Source organism: Musca domestica, unplaced genomic scaffold (genome assembly GCF_030504385.1).
Source record: "Musca domestica strain aabys unplaced genomic scaffold, Musca_domestica.polishedcontigs.V.1.1 15, whole genome shotgun sequence".
Lineage (NCBI taxonomy): Eukaryota > Metazoa > Arthropoda > Insecta > Diptera > Muscidae > Musca > Musca domestica.
Window position 1 is genome coordinate 14,283,849 of NW_026712207.1, and position 20,065 is coordinate 14,303,913.

The following is a 20,065-nucleotide window of genomic DNA, read 5'->3' on the forward strand; positions in this document are numbered from 1 at the left end:
ACATGTCGCATGCAGGTCCTTGTCTTCGTATAGCCCCCACATAACGGTTTTCATTATCATATTTTGACGAAATGTTTTTAAAGTTTTTCAAGTCCCTTTCAAGAGGTGAAGGGTATTAAAAGTTCGGCCCGGCCGAACTTTGATTCTTTTTTACTTGTTAAGATTACATTCGAAATTTAGGCATTGCAAGTGGAGACTATAAGTTTAGGTCTATTAATTTTGCAAAAATTTTCAACGTTTTAATTTTCTCTGGGTTTATTATTATTATTATTATTATTATTATTATTATTATTATTATTATTATTATTATTATTATTATTATTATTATTATTATTATTATATTATTATTATTATTATTATTATTATTATTATTATTATTATTATTATTATTATTATTATTATTATTATTATTATTATTATTATTATTATTATTATTATTATTATTATATTATTATTATTATTATTATTATTATTATTATTATTATTATTTTATTATTATTATTATTATTATTATTATTATTATTATTATTATTATTATTATTATTATTATTATTATATTATTATTATTATATTATTATTATTATTATTATTATTATTATTATTATTATTATTATTATTATTATTATTATTATTATTATTATTATTATTATTATTATTATTATTATTATTATTATTATTATTATTATTATTATTATTATTATTATTATTATTATTATTATTATTTATTAATTATTATTATTATTATTATTATTATTATTATTATTATTATTATTATTATTATTATTATTATTATTATTATTATTATTATTATTATTATTATTATTATTATTATTATTATTATTATTATTATTATTATTATTATTATTATTATTATTATTATTATTATTATTATTATTATTATTATTATTATTATTATTATTATTATTATTATTATTAGTATTATTATTAGTATTATTATTATTATTATTATTATTATTATTATTATTATTATTATTATATTATTATTATTATTATTATTATTATTATTATTATTATTATTATTATTATATTATTATTATTATTATTATTATTATTATTATTATTATTATTATTATTATTATTATTATTATTATTATTATTATTATTATTATTATTATTATTATTATTATTATTATTGTTATTATTATTATTATTAATTTTTTTTTTTTTTTTGAGGGTCCAAATCAAATTTTTCAAGCAGTCGTTTTTATTGGCAACAGTTTATCGATCTACTCCGTCGCCTTTATAATCTTGATTCACATCTTCGAGAAGCAGACAATCGGAATTTAGAGCTAGTTTCATCTTGGTTGTCTGAATAAGAAATACATCATTGTGCCTATTTATTTCACATCGTTAATAATCAATGTTCACCAGACCTTTTTTATAAGGTTGGTTTATTTAAAACTGCATGAGAATCTTAAAGAAAACACAAATTCACCACCATTTTATCAATACGGTTTCAATTATTTTTCTACATTTATTTCAATAAATTCTTATTTACAAAATTACAATAAAAAACACTTCTCATTAAATTAACTAAGCCTCTAAAATATTATTTTAATAAAAACAGAATTACACATTACACACTCTCTCGAAATTCTTACAAACGAATAGCAAAAGTTTTGCAGCATTCATGTGGTGGGTCGGGACGGAAGACCTGTTTGCCATCGGCATCAAAATAATCCTTGTAATAGGCCACATTAACGCACTCCCATCCCAGACGATCCTTAATGCGGGCCGAATAGAAACTTGTACAATCGGCAGTCTGCAACTCAAAGCCCATTTGCTTGCCAATATCATTCACAGCATTATAGAGGCGAGCACCAATATTTTTGCCACGCATTTTCTCCTCAACGCAAGTGGCAATGACGTGCAAAACCTTTGTCACATTGTAGCGTTTATAGACATCGGCATCTCTTTCAACTTTTTCCAAAAATTTCAAAATTCTACCCCATTTTGTGTTGCCCTCTTCGGCAGCTGCTTTCGCCAAATGTTCCGGCTCCTCAGGACCCTTGGGACCGGCCACGGTCACACCCACCAATTCATTGGTATCTTTAACGACTGCCAAGAAGCAGGTGCCGTGTGCAATGTTGGACAACAGAAATTCCTTGCCAAAATTCGTTTCTTCTTTGGGTTCACTTCCATTGGTCAGAGGTTCGTCGCGGAAGAAATATTTGCACAGCAGATTCCAAACTCCTTCGCGATCTTCCTCCGTGGCCACACGGATTTCAATGCCATCTTCGACATGGGGATATTGAGTTGCCATTGTTATTTTATTTTTTCAATTTATTTTAGCTATTGAATAACTGATAAGCAGAGACTATTCGATAGAACTAGAATGCGGAACAATGCCACCGCGTATCGATTAAAGGCCGGAACGAACTGCACTGAAAAAACGCTTCGACAATGTAGTTTATATGACCATTAAAATAGAAAGATTTAGAACTGTTATCGCTTCGGCAACAAAATGACTAAAAAACTTAGAACGAACGACTGATATTTATTTGTATCGTCACACAATAACCGAAATGTTGGGGCTCGACATTTTGGAAAATTGAATAAAATCACCATGGAACACTAGAATATGTTGTAGTGTAGTCTTCCAAAATCATATATTATCTAGGTAGACTGTACATAGAAATCGGTTTATCTGCCATCTTAACACCCACAGTTGGTTGATTATTTCGCTAGTTGCTGATACCAAACTTTGGGATGTCTACCAATTTTCTAAGAATTCCATTAACTTTTGGACTGATATTTTGATAAGAATAGTTGTAGACACGGAGCATATTTAATTATTATTTTTTCTACTCGCATAAGTGAATTTGCTTAATCATTAAGCCCTCTAATCATACATGCCCTCTCTAATATCAACCAAAATAAAATGCAAAGTACAAACGTACTTAAAAAACTTTATAGCAAAATTTCTGCAGTTGGCGTGGAATAATGAAAAGTAAAGAAATCCACGCGCTATAATAACCACTAATTTAATAATAATCATAAAATATGTAACTATTAAGGCTTTATGAAAGTGATTCCAAAACAAGTAAAAAAGAAGTAAGTAAGTAAGAATACCCTCCACCATTTGGAACGAATTTGGAAATTTTCAAAAAAATAATTCCGTTAAAAACTATCTTAAAAATACCGAATATAGCCATTATATTGGGGTCTACACGGCGTGGACCTACATAGGCTTTGTTTGTCATAAGCCATTACCATATTCAAATTGGAAACTTGAAATAGACGGTGAATAATGTAGCTAAAAGTATCAAAATGCCGTATATAGGGAGTTAGGTTATATCGGAGCTATACGAAGATCTGGACCTGTATAGACAATTTTCTGGCACAGGCTGTAGCATCCATTACGAACTTCAAATACGACATCTCAAACAATTTCGGTGAGTATTATACCTAAAATCGTCAAAATACCGAATATTGGGAGGTACTGATATATGGGGCCTATACGAAGACCTGGACCTGCATAGACAATTTTGGGTCACAGACTGTAGTTCCCATTACGAACTCTAAATACGTAATTTGAAACTACTTCGGTGAATAAAGTCGGTAAAATCATCAAAATACCGAATATCGGAGGTACCGTTACATGGGGGCTATATGAAAACGTGGAACTACATGGCCCATTTACGAACTCAACCTGTCTACTGGGAAAATAAACATGTGTGCAGAATTTTAGCCTTCTATCTCAATTCGTTCTTAAGATAGGGTACAGACAGACAGACGGACATCGCTAAATCGACTTAGAATTTTACGCTGATCAAGAATATATATACTTTGTTGGCTCTGACCTGAGTATCTCGAGGAGTTACAAACGGAATGACAAAGTTAATATACCCTCCATAGTAGGGTGGAGGGTATAACAATTACTGAAATACAGGTTATGTTTATTCTTATAAGGTCGATATTCTTTTAAAGCCCCTTTTATCAATGGTTCCAATAGCCATTGTTCCTATATTCCTGGTCCTAAAAAACCATTATTGCAACAATGGTCCTTAAAAATATTCTTAATATCTCCTTGTCTAAGTAACATTCCAAAGAGATCCGTCATCATTACTTTTTACACCCCACGCCACACTTTGATACAGGGTATTATGTCTTTGTGCATTTGTAACATGTAGAAGGAAGCGAAATAGACCCATAGTTCCTTTTGATGATCTTCATATTCTTAGTCGATATATGCATGTCCATGTATTTTTGTAAACAAAGTACGGGTCACATTTATTGTACGATTGAGATGAACATTTCTTGGCCAAATCATTTTCTTGGCCCATCATTTATTTGGACTATTGAAATTGCTGGGAATCGGTCCGGAAACGGAAGAAAACAGTAACATCAGCAGAAATGGTTCGAAAAGCAAAGAAGTGACTTGATCGAAACCCGCGCTGCAGTGGCTGAAAAATGGCTCGTGAGCTGAACGCATCGTAATATTCCATTCGGCAAATATTGAAAAATGAGCTCGGGGTAAAGCCATTCAAATTCCAAAAAGTGCAAGAATTTACACCGCAACCGAAAGAAAATAGACTCAAAAGTGCTAAAGAGTTGCTTCGCTTGACCGAAAGTGGTGAACTGCCGAATTTGGTTTTCTCCAATGAAAATACATTTGTGGCATGGCACTAAAAAATACCAAAGTGTCGATACCCTCAAGCAAACGCTTCGCCGGTAATGGGCCAAAATACCGCAGAGCAACATTCGGGCAGCGTGTGACGGTTTCATTGGCCGTTTGAGGGCCATAACTCGTGCCAAAGCTGACCAATTCGAACAAATCTAAACGTATTCTAGAATTTGATGCTATTTCCGAAATTTTTTGCTTTCTCTCAATAAAATTTAACAAAAAAATTTAAAAATTATGCCGTTTGACTTTGTTTTTTTTTTTTTTATCTCACCATGTATATATTTAAAAGAGTAGTGAGATAACTGACTGGCCGAGAATCAACGCCCAGAACAAACGGCGGAAGCTATACTCTTGATATTTTGCACGAGGGTTAGTTTGGTGCGTAGGCGTGAGATTTTTGGAAAGTCTTACTAGAAGAGTACGATGAGTACTAATCGGTCCTAAAAATTTAATTTAAAATTAAAGCTAAAATTTTGTACTGGTGTCTCTGTGCACAAAAATGACCAAGTTGTACTAAATTTGATACAATTTGGTATTGGGTGTAATTGTACGAAATCTACTAAACAGTACTACATAAGGGAAATTTTGGCATTGGATGGTCTTGAAATCCTAAATTTGGTATTCGGATCGCTGTCTATGTGTAGCCTGGACATATAGTCGTGGTTTCGGTAATGTGTTCTGGAAATTAATCCTATATTTGTACGAAAAGTACTAAATGGTACTATTATTGGTATTGGGTGAAAAGATAGGGCTGGAATCCTCAAATTTCATATGGACGTCACTGTGGTTAAGAATAGGAGCTGATTTTGGATATGCGTACTATAACTGTACTAAATTAGTTAATGAGGAAAATTTAAGAGCTGAAATCCTGAAATTTAATGTTAAGGTCATTGAAGTTGAAATATAGAGATTTCTTTGAAAATGTGCCGTTGGTTGTTGGGATAGAGATATAATTCTGAAAGGAGGTGGGTTTGGATATACGTAGTATAATTGTACGAACGTTATGGTAACATATTTGGGATTGGGTCTTAGGATAGAGCTAGAATAGTGGTGGCCAAAAAAAGCAGCTAAGTTCGACAGGGCCGAACTCTTAATACCCTTCACCATTTCGAAGGATCTTGAAGAATTTAAGAAAATTCCGTTAAATGAAAACAATTATATAAGGTCTATACGAAGACATCGACCTATATAAGTAGTTTTTAGTCATATGCTGTAGTACCGATTCTGAACTTTAAATACGAAATTTAATTGAACAACGTCGCTTATATCATCAAAATAACCAATAAAGAAGGTACGGTATATATGGGCTTTACGAAGACGTGACCTGCAAAGATAACATTCCGACATAGATTGTAACACTCATTACGAACTTCAAACTTTAAATACCAAATTTAAAACAATTCCGGTAAAAATGTCGTTAAAATCAAAATACAAATATCGTGGGCCTATGTCGACAATGCACCTCCAGGTTGAAAAGTACTCAGAAGGAACACCTTGTATGGATTTTGAGACAATTCCATTGAAAAATGTGGCTGAAATCATTGAAATACCGAATATCGGAGGTGCCGTTATATGGGGGCTATACAATATCGTGTACCTATATACCCTCTATACTATATATGGTGGAGGGTATTAAAAACGGTGATATAATTTTGACTAAAAATTGGATGTGGAACCACTTTGCAAGGTTCCCCTAATATGCTCTTCTGTAACCTTCAAAACAAAATATTTTCAAGACTTTTTAGTGCAAAAAATTATCATTTTTCGATTGTCATTTTCGATGAACAAGAAAAGAAAAGAACAAGAAATAATGAAGAAAATGTACATCCTGTGCACTAAAATAAATTGGTGGAACGAATATCACATTTTTTGTTAGACTTGAACGCTGACGAAGCAGCGGATAGTTGTTAGTTCAATATAAGCCCTTCAAAAATTGTCTTAAAAAATTCACGACGAATGGTCTTTAAGGCCTTAAAGGATATTCTTGAAAAGAAACACTGTCATGCAACATAAGGAAGTTCTACATTTTTTTCATAAACGACAACAAACCATTTTTATTTTTAAAATTTTGCGATTTTATTTTGTAGTTTCTAAATATTTTTGTTTTGTCTTTCAGATAATTCGGCAGATATGGTGCACCTTACAAAACATTTGTTCTCAACAAGGTAAGTTTCTAATAATATTTTGTTGACTTTTTTGAAATATATTTAAATTCGAACAAGTCAATATTTTAATGGATTGTCACACTTTTACATAATTCCGTTAAGGTATTTAAAGCAACATATATTTATGGGCACATGTTAAGAAATTTGATATTTTTCAATTTTCAGTGCTGGTATTTCTATAAAAACTTTTTATTAATTTCCACTTAAACAAATTTAATTCCAATTCTACAGCCGAGTAGCATATACTCTGCAAGCATCATGTGGTGCTAGTGGTTGAAATACTGGTTGTCCATTTCCATCCAAATAATCCTTATATCTGACACTGTGGACTATATCCCAACCCATATGCTGAAACATTTTTGCTGTGTAGAAACTTGTGCACTCGGCTGTAATTAATTCAAATCCCTTTTCTTTGCCCAAATCCATGACTGCTTTACTGAGGCGAGATGCAATACCCCTCCCTCTCCACTCACTTTTCACCGTTACAATAATGAGGTGTAATAATTTTTGAATGTTGTAGCGTTTGAACAGATCAGCCTCACGTTGTATTTTGGTTAGGAATTTATGAATTTTATCTCCCGTTGTGTCATGTGTTGTGACTTCATCATTGCAAAGCTCTTCTTCCTCCTCCTTTAGAGGATCCTCGGCATCGTTTAGAACCACTCCAACCAATTCTTGGGTTTCCTCCACAATTGCCTTTAAACAAAGGCCGCTTTCAATTAAGGAACTTAGAACCTCTTCTCCGAATCCCCGCTTCTCGTCTGGTCGATGACATGTCGACAATGGCTCGTCTGGGAAAAAATATGATTTCAAGAAATCGTAGACCCTCGGGCCATCCGTTTGAGTTATGCAACATATTTTAATATTCGATTCCATTTTTTTAATATTCGAATTCAATATTAACTAATTTGTAAATCAATTTATCCGACCGGCCAGTTTTGTTTAGCATGCACTGCTGCTGCAACTATCGTTGTAAATTGCAAGCGAGTGCAAAATGATCGCTTTACATGGGACATTCTTATCAAGAGCTTTTTCCGTGCTGACACACATTGTTTTATGAGTCCAATAAACTCTTGTATTTATTCGCATAATATTTTTTTGTAATAGTTGATATCAACGATTGACGAGGATGGATTCTCGTTAAATGCCTTTAATGACAAAGTCAATGTTTATCTCTGTTTGGGTTTAAAGACAAAATGTGCCACAACGAACAGAACAGTGAAGTCTTTTTTAATAGCACATGTGATCTTTAATGTAAGTCCCGGTGGGATATAAAAATAAACAAAATTGTAATAAAAAATCCAAACACTATCATTTTCAAGAGCGCAATTATTTAGCAATTCATGACAAATTGAATATTTATTACAGAAAGAAAAAAAAATAATTAAGTGCCGAATTCTATTTTATTATTATAGCGAATAGTTTATTTCGATTTGCATAAATTAGCCAAAATAGAAAGAGTAACATTATGCTAATGAACTCTAACATAGGCATATTTATAGCAAGTGGTCTGGACTACAAATTGATGACGTCTTTTCAGACGATCGAGCCCTTCTTTAGATTTACATTTTTTGCCACAGGTCATAGCGAAACAAAATAACAGCCAATGAAACGGAATATTGAATAAATCACAGAGCAAAGAATAGCGCACAGTAGATCGGAATTGTATTTTGCTGACCCAAAATATTTTGAATTTGGAGCGGGTTTGTGAAAAAAAATATAATTTTTATAATAATTAGTTGTGTTCCAAAACCTGCAATACCACAATCTTTCCGATAACCGGTATTTTAATGACTTTAACCATATTTTCTAACGAAATTGCTTAAAAATGTATATTGATTGGCTGATGTGTCGATTTAAGAGGATTGCCACGTAGTTTAGACATTTTCGCTAGATTTTCCTTCATATTTTGTGCGAAAAGCCTTTCTCACAGACCATAATCTAAAAAAGTAACGTTGGGAGAGATCAGGTTTTATTCACAGGATTACGCGTCAAGACGCAGTAACCCGGCGGGAAATGTCATTACGAACGTTCAGACGAATCGGTTAAAGCTAGAATCTTGAAATTTTTCACAGAGGTTAGTCTTGGTGCGTAAGCGTGAGATTAAGCTGAGTTTTTGAAAAACTCGTACTGAAAGGGTACGAAAAGTACTAAAAATTAAATACTTTTATTAAATACTAAGGTCCATCTTGGTGTGTAGTCATGTAAGTCTTGTACTAAAAGGGTACGAAAAGTACTAATTTATTGAATTGGACAAACGGAATGAGCAGGAATACTGAAATTTGCAATTAGAGTCAGTGATGGAAGGCAGGATAGATGTACCAAAGAATTTTTGGAAATTCGAATTATAAGGCTACGAAAAGTTTTAAAATGGTTTAGAAATAATCAAGTTAGGACATTAAGTTTAAAATATGGTGTTGATTTTAGAAACGTATACTAAGTGTGCGAACTGTAGTAAACGGTACTAATTTTGTATCACTATTTGGGTCTAGAATGGAGGGATGGGATATGTTTTAGATATGCGTACTAAATTTTTCTAAATTTGGTATTGGGTGAAGGGAGTTCTCTGTTGTTATCAGAAATTGAGATATGGAGGTGATTTTAGAAAATGTGTACTACAATTGTACGAAAAGTACTAAAATTGGTATTGGGTCAAGGGAAGGGCCTGGAATCCAAAATTTGTCCTGTTGGTATCTGATGGTGGTTGTGCAACTGCGTAATACAAACGTTCGAAAAGTACTAGCCTAGACATATGGATGTGGTTTCGCAAATGTGTTCTATAATTGTACGAAAAGTACTGAATGGTACTATATTTGGTATTGGGCAAAGGAATATAAATAATTCTGAAATTTTATATTTAGATTACCGATTGTGTCTATGTTTGAGATTTGGCTGTGGTTTGGAAATGTGTCCAATATTTGTCCAAAAAGTACTAAATTGTACTTAATTTGGCATTGGGTGATGAGATAGGGCAGGGCTGGAATCATCAAGTTCGATTTTGAGGCTTATGTTGGTATCAGGAATTGAGATATGAAGGTGGTTTTGCAAATGTATACTATAATTGTACGAAAAGTACTAAATGGTTATATGAATTTTGATATTTGGATTACTGATATTATTTATGTTTGGGAATTGGCGGAGGTTTTGAAATGCGTACGAAAAGTACCAAATTGTACTAAATTTATAATTGAGAGAAGGAGGAATCCTAAAAAATTTGTTAATGAGGTCTCTCTTGGTATTGGGACTTGAGATATGGATGTGGCATTGAAAATGTGTACTATAAATGTACGAAAAGTACTAAATAGTACTAAATCTGATATTGGGTGAAGCAATATGGCTGGTTTCTAAGTTTACATATAGTGAGTTTACATATAGTTAGTGATTGAAAAATGTTGCCAAATTGAACAAATTGTGCATTTTGAGAACTAACAAGTAAAAAAGCAGCTAAGTTCTGCCGTGCCGAACTTTTAATAAAATTCACAATTTGGAAAGAACTTTAAAGATTTCCAAAAAATTCCTTCAAAAAATACCGCTTAGGTGAAAACCGTTGCATGCAGACGTGGACCTACACAACTTTTTGGACCTATGTTAATTTTTGCCATACACTGTAGCACAGATTCTGATCATCAAATACGAAATTTTAAAGAGTTCCGGTGTATAATGCCTCTAAAATCATCAAAATACCGAATATCCAGGGGTACCGTTGCATGGGGCTCCTTTCCGTTATATAGGGAATATCGCAGACCTATATAGACAATTTTTTCAGAAGGTAAAGTACTTGCATGAATTGAAAGATAATTTAATTGAAAAAATGTGGCTAAGATCATCAAAATCCCGAATATCGGGGGAACCGTTATATGGGGCTATATATGCCTGCAGACAAAAGACTGATCTGTGCAAAATTTTAGATTTCAATCTTAATTCGTTTTAACTCTAGCATGATCACAATAGACGGACAGGCGGACGGAGGAACGAACAGGGCTAAATCGTCTGATCAAGAATATATATACAAACGGTATGACGAACTCAATATACCCTCCATACTATGTGTGGTGGAGGGGATAAAAAGGACTTACACGAACGGATCTAAAATTTTAAGGTAGACATTTCGCTGAGAAGTAGCGGGCGGGCACTGGCTAATTGCTATATAAAAATTCAATTATCACACTCTCCGTATCCTAAGCTCCCTCCATGTTAATTTATTACTTGTAAGTTACGACTATAGGGTCTGCTTGGAGAAATTTTTGAAAAGTGAGTAATTTTCATCAATTGTTTTGCTGGGATGCCATGTAGTAAATCTTAAATTGCCTAACAGGCCTTTAATTTAAATTATGATGACCTTGTCGTTCCATTGTCGGACTTATGAAATCTACAAACATTAAACTAAAAATAGTTTCACGAAAGCGAAACTATCACCAAAGTCGACATTAGACTAGAATTGAGAGAAGCTAGACATTTGATACTTCCGATTCATTGCTAACTGAAATACACAACAAATTATCAAAATTCACGAAAAAAGTGCCAAGTCATTGGAAGATCCATTTGTAAGTGCTAGAAAAACACTGTGGAAGATTTTCAAACAGAACACACGCTCTTCTTATCGCTACCTCTCTTTACAGTTTGTGATTAGAACGAAATGGAAACATTGTTCATGGCAGATAGTAGCGGCAAGTAGTGACAGCGACAGATGTCTTCGCTTTCACATTAACAAGCATTCAGTCGCTCAATTAACGTCGCCTAATCAACACCACCGTCTCAAATTCTAACACTAAAATGAGCTACGAAGATGATGTTGAAATTAAAGTCGTGCAAGAGGAGAATCGTGAAGAAATCAGAGGAATTTTGAGAAGCTATTTTTTCACCGATGAACCGCTGACGGGTTACACAGAACCCAAGGGAGTGGCCTCTGTATCGGAGGAGGAATACGTTCTGGACAACATCAAATATGGCGTCTGTGTTATGGCGGTGTACAAGCCCACAAATAAAATTGTGGGTGTCTGTATGGCCGGACCTCAGGGTGTAGATGAGGCTGATCACTTATTTGAGGAGGCTGCCAAGGAGGGTGACACAAAATGGGGAAAGATTTTGAGAATGTTGGCCTGCATTGAACGTGACGCAAAGGTTAGCCAACGTTATGGAGTACAAAAGATTAGAGAATCTTTTGTACTCCATAACGTTGGCTAACCTGTGTGGATAGTTCGATGCGTGGTAAAAATCTTGGTTCCCGTCTGTATAATGCTGTCCGGGATTTGGGCAAAGAGAAGGGCTATCAGCTGTTGAGGGCCGATTGTACCAGTTTCTATTCAGCCAAAATCAAGGAGCGTCTTGGCTGGGACTGCATTAACACAATTGTTTACAAAGACTTTTTGGATGCAAACAACCAACCGGTGTTTAATCCACCACCTCCACACGATAGCTGTAAATCGTACGCTTTGAGATTGTGAAGATGTTAATTGAAAATTAAAATAAACATAATTTTGTTATGTGTGCTTGTGCAAAATATATTAGTGTAAATAAGTAGCTATAGTTTTTTTATGATGTGAAAAAATCTAAAATAAAATAAAAATAAATAAATCTGTTTTAAAAATTAATAAATTGAAATATGGTAGCGATTTAAAAAAAAAAAAATACAATTAAAAAATATAATTAAATATTTCTCCTAAAACAAAATAAAACGAAGAATTGCTATCTACGCCATTTATATTAAAAAGTCGTGTGGAAAAACGATCTTATCGTCTACTAAACATCGTATCGATATTATTAGAAAAAAAGCATGCCATGATAAGAGTCCAACTAAAAATGGTAATATTTGCCATTATTTGTAAACAGTGCGTCTTTAAAGTGTTTTTTTTTTTTTTTGTTTTTATAGCACGTGTGTTTTTTAATCAACAGAACCACATACGAAATGGTTCTATTAGATTTGTTTGTACAAATGTTCATATTTTTTACCGTACATTATAGTCTAACATACGTGATATGAATAACAAATTGTGAAGAACTGTCTGCGTAACACCGTTTGAAATAAGGCAAATGTTAAGCTGTTTAAATAAGGGGCCAATCTAAGGTGATCTGACAATCGATTTTCACAGTTGCTATTGATTTCCGTAGCATTTTCTTGTTGATCAAAAGAATATCCATGCAGAAAGTGAATTTTTCACGGAATATACCCATTACCCTGCAATGAGGAAGAAGTGTTGCGAGTTGGAGATTCAGCGTCCAAGAAAAAATTAGAGTCGTGATGCACCCAGTAAAAATACTTATAAGAAATCGGGTTACTAATCCGTTAAGGGCATATCGCACTAAACGAATGTAGCTGTGATTGCTAAAAATTATTTGGGGCTCATAATTCAAGCAAGTAACCAAAATGTTTTCTAAAGCAGCAAAAATTTGTGGCCATTGGGGAAGCATTGGGGAAATTTTACAACGCCCTAATTACGAAGTTAGGACTATGGCGATTCTGTCCTTCCAGGGCTTTAATACCTAAAAGGAATGTTTTTTATTAGCTGTTATTTGCCATTTTCTGCCATAAGAAATTTATTCCTACATAATATAATAAGGGTTCAATAAAACCGGGTTTCCTAGCATGACTAATATTTATTAATATTTGAATTTTCGATAAACCAAAGAAATATTATTACCAAATATTACCACAAGTTAGAATGTATCAGTTGGTTTTGCCTACAGATGTAAAATCTCCGCCAATGTCTGTTTATAAAAATAAATTTTGACTTGTGTTTTGATTCTTTACAATGTTGACCCTATATTGGGATGGTACCGAAGAAATGGGCCAATATTTTCAATTTCGTATCTGACCTAAGTCAGATATTAATATTATGTCGGTTTGGATTATGTCGGCTATTTCCTTTGTAAAATTTTTATATAATTTTTATAAAATGTAGAAATATTCTTGGGGTTCAAGATATAGTAGACCGATTTATTAAATTCCTATAATACTGATAATAATATTGGGATGTGCAATATTTTAAGAAAATCGAACAATTATTTCCAATTATATGCAATTTGTTAATCCAAATTTGAACCTTTTTCACATCAGATCTCTGGTTGAGAAAAATATGGAAAATATAAATATTAACAAGTAAAACAGCAGCTAAGTTCGGCCGAGCCAAACTTTTTATACCCTCCAACATTTGGAAAAAACATAAAAATTTGAAAAAACAGTAAAGAAAGTCTTATAGTCGGGCGGGGCCTTGCTAATTTAGTAGAGCTGCTCATAACAATTAAAAGTTTTTATGGGAGAATTCAATCATACACGCTATGATTATAATTATAATTTTAATTTGACATACTAACTTCTAGACTCAATTCGGCCGCAAGTGCCAAATTTCATCCAATTTGTGAAAATATTAGACGTTTTGTGCACAATCCAAGGTAAATCGGGCGAAGTTATATATGGGAGCTATATCCAAATCTGAACCAACAAATGTATTTCTGAGCTGTATTTGATATATTTCCCTGAATATCGTTGTTACGGAGTGCATATTACGGCTGCGGAGGACAAAAATAACAAATCGGATGAACAATATATATGGGAGCTATAGCTATAACTGAACCGATTTCGATCAAATTTGGCATACTTATTTTGAGGTCCAATCTGATCGAACGTGCATTCCATACTATTCGGACTGATATTACACGTTTGGTGCACAATAAAGGCAAATCGGACGAAGATATATATGGGAGCTATATCTAAATGTTGACCGATTATCTCCAATTTCAATAGGGTTTGTCCTCGGGCCAAACAAATGATTTGTGCAAAATTTCATCTGGATAGGGCAATAAATGCGAACTGTACTTTGTTTACAAAAATACGTGGACAGACGGACGGACGAACAGACAGACGGACGGGCATGCATAAATCGACTCAGAATGTGATTGTATGCAGATCATCAAAAGGAACTATGGGTCTATCTCGTTTGCTTTTGCCTGTTACAAACAAATGCACAAAGACATAATACCCTGACCACCTTGTGGTGTAGGGTATAAAAATCCGTCAAAAATACCGCTAAAATGAAACAGGTTATATGGGGGATATACGAAGATGTGGTTCTGAATAAGTAATTTGTGCCATAGGCTGTAGGAATGGTTCCGACCTTTATATACACAATTTGAAACAATCCCGGTGAATAATGTCCCAAAAAATCATGAAAATACCGAATATCTGGGGGTACCATTATATGGGCGCCATACTAAAACGTGGACCTATGTAGACAATTCTCCTCTAGGGTGTAAAGTTCTCGGAAAGAGCCCCTTGGGTGGATTTTAAGACAATTTCATTGAAACATTTGGCTAAAATATTGGGGTATACGATATTGTGGACCTATATAGACATTCTCTTCTAGGGGATAAGGTTCTCATTCACACGAATAATTCAAAAAATTGGACCCTTATTCACGAGATGTGGACCAAAAATTTTGCCTGAAAATACTAACAAAAGCGATAATATTCCAACAACCGTTCGAAAGATAGTGTAATTCCAATAGACAAAAAGACGGAAATCGCTAAATCTACTTAGAATTTTATGCTGATCAAGAATATAAATACTTTGATGTGTCTGACATAAGTTTTTTGAGGATTTACAAACGGAGTGACGAAGTTAGTATACACTCCATAGTATGGGGGAGAGCATAAAACAATGTTGGAACAGTAGCTGTCTAGAAAGGGGACATACTCTAGTAACTGAAGCGACCAAAACGCAGCTTTTTGGCATAAAATACGTCAACTTAAATCGTGCTGAATTTAACTGTAACTCTCTCTCTCTCTTTTCCGACATCTATAAGATATCTGCATCACATCTTGTTTAATTGTGGACTGGATCCTCTAAAATGGCGCCCAACTCGAAGATACTTCTAGAATTTATTGAAATAAAGAGAAATTTAACTTAAAATCTTGAATCATTATCCTGGCCCAACCTAAACGCATTTCCAACCTTCCATCACCGAGTTGCTTCCGCTGCTTAAAACCTTCAATGTGTTCTTAAACCCAAAAACAAAAAAAATCTCCAGTGAAAAATCTCGTACAAAGCATTGCCCACTCACGTTGAATCACAGTTAATTTTACAAAAATCCTCAGCAATTTGGTAGGTTTTCCTTCTGCCGCTCCTCTCCTCCCTCCACCTCTACACAATTTTTTCGCAAGTTCATTTTGCAGTCTTGTCAAGAATCTGTCACCCTCTATCGCTCTATCATTGGCTTCTTGTCGTCGTCGTTGGCATTCGGTATTATTAAAATATTCCACGCACGCCACGAATGAATCCATCTGTGAATGCAGCACGTTCTTCAATCAATATAACGTGTAGTATACGTCACAATGTAAAGGCACACACACACATGTGTGTATGCGTTAAAACACAGAGAGAGAAAGGATTCGTCTGTGGTTTATTTTGATTTTCCAATGTGTGTGTGGGTGTAGGTTTGTGTGATTTGGTGCCAAATAATGGTTTATTTATATAATCAGTTTATAGACTGCATTGCTGCTGCTGTCATTCAGTCGTCTGTCATTGTCGTAGAAGGCCACTGGTCTTTTGTGTTGCACACACACACATATATGATCAGTTTTATAAAAGCTACCAACTTTAGAGTCGGATAATAGGTTTTTTTGTAGAAGACAAATAGAAGGTCTTTCGCTTCCGGAAGTGATGTGCAAGAAAATGCATAAGGTTTCCGATCTAAAAAAAAATTAAGGGAGGTTATCGGTCTGAGAAGACTTCTAGGCGATTTTCAATCTAGGGAAGACCTGTAGAAGATCTTTTATCAACAAAATATAGATAAACTTAGAAAAATATTTATGTCAAGTATAAATTAAGGAAATATTGTTAGTCGTAAGGTATTCAAAAATTGTCTAAGGATATTGATGAAAATAAATTGAAATTGAAAAAAAAATTATCAACAAAAAAATATATAAAAGTTATTCAATCTACACAGGGCCGCTATACTTTACCATGTAGCATCAGGCCTCAAGAAAGCCTTCATTACAAAGAACAAAGGGACCCAAAAATAATATATTCAAAGGACCTACATCAACATCTCTGCCAACAGAAGATATATAAAACGCCTTAACCTTTGGAGGCCTATGGAAGGCCTACAATATATAGAAAAACTACAGAAGTTCTTCCTATGGAAACTCTTCTCTCAATAAAAACCAAACTGAACTATAGGAAGTTTTCTATGCCCCCCAACAATGTTGGTCAATAGTTTTTGTTGATTTAATATTTCAGGACCCATAATACAGGGTGAGATAAAAAAACTGCAGCAAAGACAAACGCCATCATTTTTAAATTTTTTTTAAATATCATTGAATGAAAGCAAAAAAATGTCGGAAATAGCATCAGATTTTAGAATAAGTTAAGATTTGTTCGAATTGGTCACCTTTGCCACGAATTATGGTCTTCAAACGGCCAATGAAACCGTCCCACGCTGCCCAAATTTTGCTCTGCGGTTTTTTGGCCCATTACCGGCGAATCATTTTCTTGAGGGTATCGACACTTTGGTATTTTTAGTGCCAACCTTGCTTTTTAAAATACTCCAGTCACAATAGTCCAACGGATTGGTATCCGGAGATTTTGGTGGCCATTGTGCGCTGGAACGAAGCGAGGAACCTCATTTTGTAACCATTGTTGAGTGGCGCTTGCTGAGTCCTGTTGGAATGTTGAATACACCCTTCACAATATTTTAGCGATAATATTTGGCATTTATTCTGATGCCACGGTCGATTAGTATGAGCAGAGACACTTATGGCAGCCCACACCATCAGCATGGCCGGCGCTTGAGGCTCCGGTGGCCACCGAAGGTGGCCAACCGAAGCTGCACATTTTCAGCTGACCTCTTTGGCAAGTAAACACGATCATTTGGTTTACTTACAAACTGCTGGACAATGAATGTTTTCTCGTCGGAGAAAACCAAATTCGGCAGTTCACCACTTTCGGCCAAGCGAAACAACTCTTTAGCTCTTTTGAGTCTATTTCCTTTCTGTTGCGGTGTAAGTTCATACACTTTTTGGAATTTCAAGGGCTATGGGGAATGGAATAATGCGATATGTTCAGCTACGCCACTAGTATCACGGTAACGGGCGATGGTACGAGACACAAAAGATTTATTCACATTTAAATGCTGGAGTGCTCTAACGATAGCCACTTGTGGTTTTGCAGCCAAATATAAAGAAATCACACTATCACGCTTGAATTCCATCACGAATAACTTTTTTTCTGGAAAATTTTATCAGAATGAATTTTTTATATAATGATCTGCCACTGGAATAATTTTAACAGCTGTCGGAGGAGTGGTTTGGAAATGACAGCAGTTGGAAGTTGGTTTCCTATGCCTTCCGAACTACTTTTTTTTCTAGTTTCACCATTAAAAAGGTAAAGGGACATTTTCTGGATATTCCAGTTTATACAGATAAGAAAGTAGAAGAATAAGAAAAATATAATTCTACGCACCTACCCCTGCTACTGAAATTACAAAAAAGTTGCATGACACAATTTAACGAATTATATTTGAATCCCTCATATTTGAACACTTAACCAACTACTATTTCTGTTGCATACCAAATCAAGTCAAAAACAGCTGATGGAAATATTTTCTCTTAATTTCATATTTTCAATTCTCTTTCAAAATAAATTATTTGTTTTCAAAACATTGGTTTCGATAACAAATCTTGTTCTCTTCAATCCTCTCATATGTGGCCACTCATCGCCCCACTGCTGCGCCAGCAATCAGTCGTACACGCGATCACATCGCAGCATAACGTTCTCATTTCACGCATTCGATTTCATTATCAGCTGTTGTTTGCACGACGACAACAACAAAGCAACTGGAAGCGACCACAACAAAGACGTCATAAATTCAACAAACAGCTGGTCAAGCGTCAAGTAACTGGAGGAAATATGAGCAACAACACTGGAGATGATATTCGGATATGTGTTATACAATCGCAGCAACGGCAGCTTGTTTTAGATTTCCTCCGTATCCATTACTACCGTGAAGAACCTTTGACCATTGGCACAGAACCCAAACAACAAGATCAGGCCGATGAAGACTTTAACATATCGAACATAGATCATGGAACCTGTTTAATGGCCACCGATGCGCAGAGCGAAACAATTGTTGGAGTGCTGTTGGCTGGTCCCAAAGGACCCGAAGAGGCTGACCACCTATTTGAAGAAGCCGCCGTGGAGGGTTCCTCGAAATGGGGAACTATTTTGAAATTCTTAGCCTGTGTTGAACGTGATGCCAATGTGTGCCAACGTTTTGGGGTACAAAAAGTTCTACATGCCCATGTTATTGGTGTTGACACCAAGGTACGAGGCAAAAATATTGGAGGGCGGTTAATGAGTGAATTGAAGGTGCTGGGAAAACAATTGGGATATGAACTGTTAACAGCAGACTGCACGAGTTATTATTCTGCCAAGATGTGTGAACGCCTGGGCTGGGAATGCATAAATACCGTGTACTACAAAGACTATGTCGATGAGAACAAGAAACCGGTCTTTGTTCTCGACCCGCCACATGAATGCTGTAAAACATTTGCTGTGCGATTGTGAGAAATAAATAAATCTAATGTGGTGTAAATTTTGTATTGTGTGTAAATTCATATCTTATCGGGGAGTATAATAAAATTGAGAGTCCATCAAACGTAAATGGAAAGAGTTTAATTTTTGGGAGGTATTTTTGAAATGCTCAAATTCAAACAGAATTCCAGGTAAATCCATTAAAAATGTGACTGTAATAAAAAAGTAAAAAGTTTCAGTCTATTTGCCGACTTCTCTTATGATTATTCAAATTGTTGACCCTACATGGAGTAAGTTCCGAAGAAAGGGGACAATATTATCCATTTTGTTTAGGACCTAGATAAATATGATATAAATATTGCGACGTGCCAGGTTTGCACTATATTGCTTACTTCCTCCACTTTATATGAAATCCAGGTTGAGATAAAAATAAATCTGCAACAATGTCAAACGCCATAATTTCTACTTTTTTTTTAATTTTATTGAATGAAAGTAAAAAATTTCGGAAATAGCATCAAATTTTGGAATATGTTTATATTTGTTCGAATTGGCCCCTTTGGCACGAATTATGGCTTTCAAACGGCCAATGAAACCGTCACACGCTGCCCGAATGTTGCTCTGCGGTATTTTGGCCCATTCCCGACAAAGCGCTCGACATTTTGTGATCGACATTTTGGTCTTTTTTAGTGCCAACCTTGCTTTCCAAAATACTCCAGACACAATTGT

General features: G+C 34.4%; 3 protein-coding genes across 3 annotated transcripts; 1 reads left to right on the forward strand and 2 right to left on the reverse strand.

Annotated features, from left to right (window-relative positions):
* Window positions 1-1,521: 1,521 nt before the first annotated feature.
* LOC101888717 (arylalkylamine N-acetyltransferase-like 2) lies at window positions 1,522-2,444 on the reverse strand. The gene has a single exon (XM_005186310.4). It carries the CDS (start codon window positions 2,282-2,284, stop codon window positions 1,619-1,621), a length of 666 nt encoding a protein of 221 aa, XP_005186367.1. The 5' UTR covers window positions 2,285-2,444; the 3' UTR covers window positions 1,522-1,618.
* Window positions 2,445-6,996: 4,552 nt separating this feature from the next.
* LOC101888898 (arylalkylamine N-acetyltransferase-like 2) lies at window positions 6,997-7,788 on the reverse strand. The gene has a single exon (XM_005186311.3). It carries the CDS (start codon window positions 7,687-7,689, stop codon window positions 7,039-7,041), a length of 651 nt encoding a protein of 216 aa, XP_005186368.2. The 5' UTR covers window positions 7,690-7,788; the 3' UTR covers window positions 6,997-7,038.
* A 3,682-nt stretch (window positions 7,789-11,470) lies between these two features.
* Window positions 11,471-19,469, forward strand: LOC101889253 (uncharacterized). The gene is made up of 2 exons (XM_005186313.4): window positions 11,471-11,976; window positions 18,467-19,469. Exons 1-2 carry the CDS (start codon window positions 11,587-11,589, stop codon window positions 19,370-19,372), a joined length of 1,296 nt encoding a protein of 431 aa, XP_005186370.4. The 5' UTR covers window positions 11,471-11,586; the 3' UTR covers window positions 19,373-19,469.
* Window positions 19,470-20,065: the final 596 nt, after the last annotated feature.

Bases quoted from the DNA above. Each gene is read 5' to 3' on its own strand.
- LOC101888717 (XM_005186310.4), bottom strand. From the start codon at position 2,284: ATGGCAACTCAATATCCCCATGTCGAAGATGGCATTGAAATCCGTGTG.
- LOC101888898 (XM_005186311.3), bottom strand. From the start codon at position 7,689: ATGGAATCGAATATTAAAATATGTTGCATAACTCAAACGGATGGCCCG.
- LOC101889253 (XM_005186313.4), top strand. From the start codon at position 11,587: ATGAGCTACGAAGATGATGTTGAAATTAAAGTCGTGCAAGAGGAGAAT. The intron at 11,977-18,466 runs GTACTCCATAAC...TGTTTTCAAAAC, and splicing joins AAAAGATTAGAGAATCTTTT to ATTGGTTTCGATAACAAATC.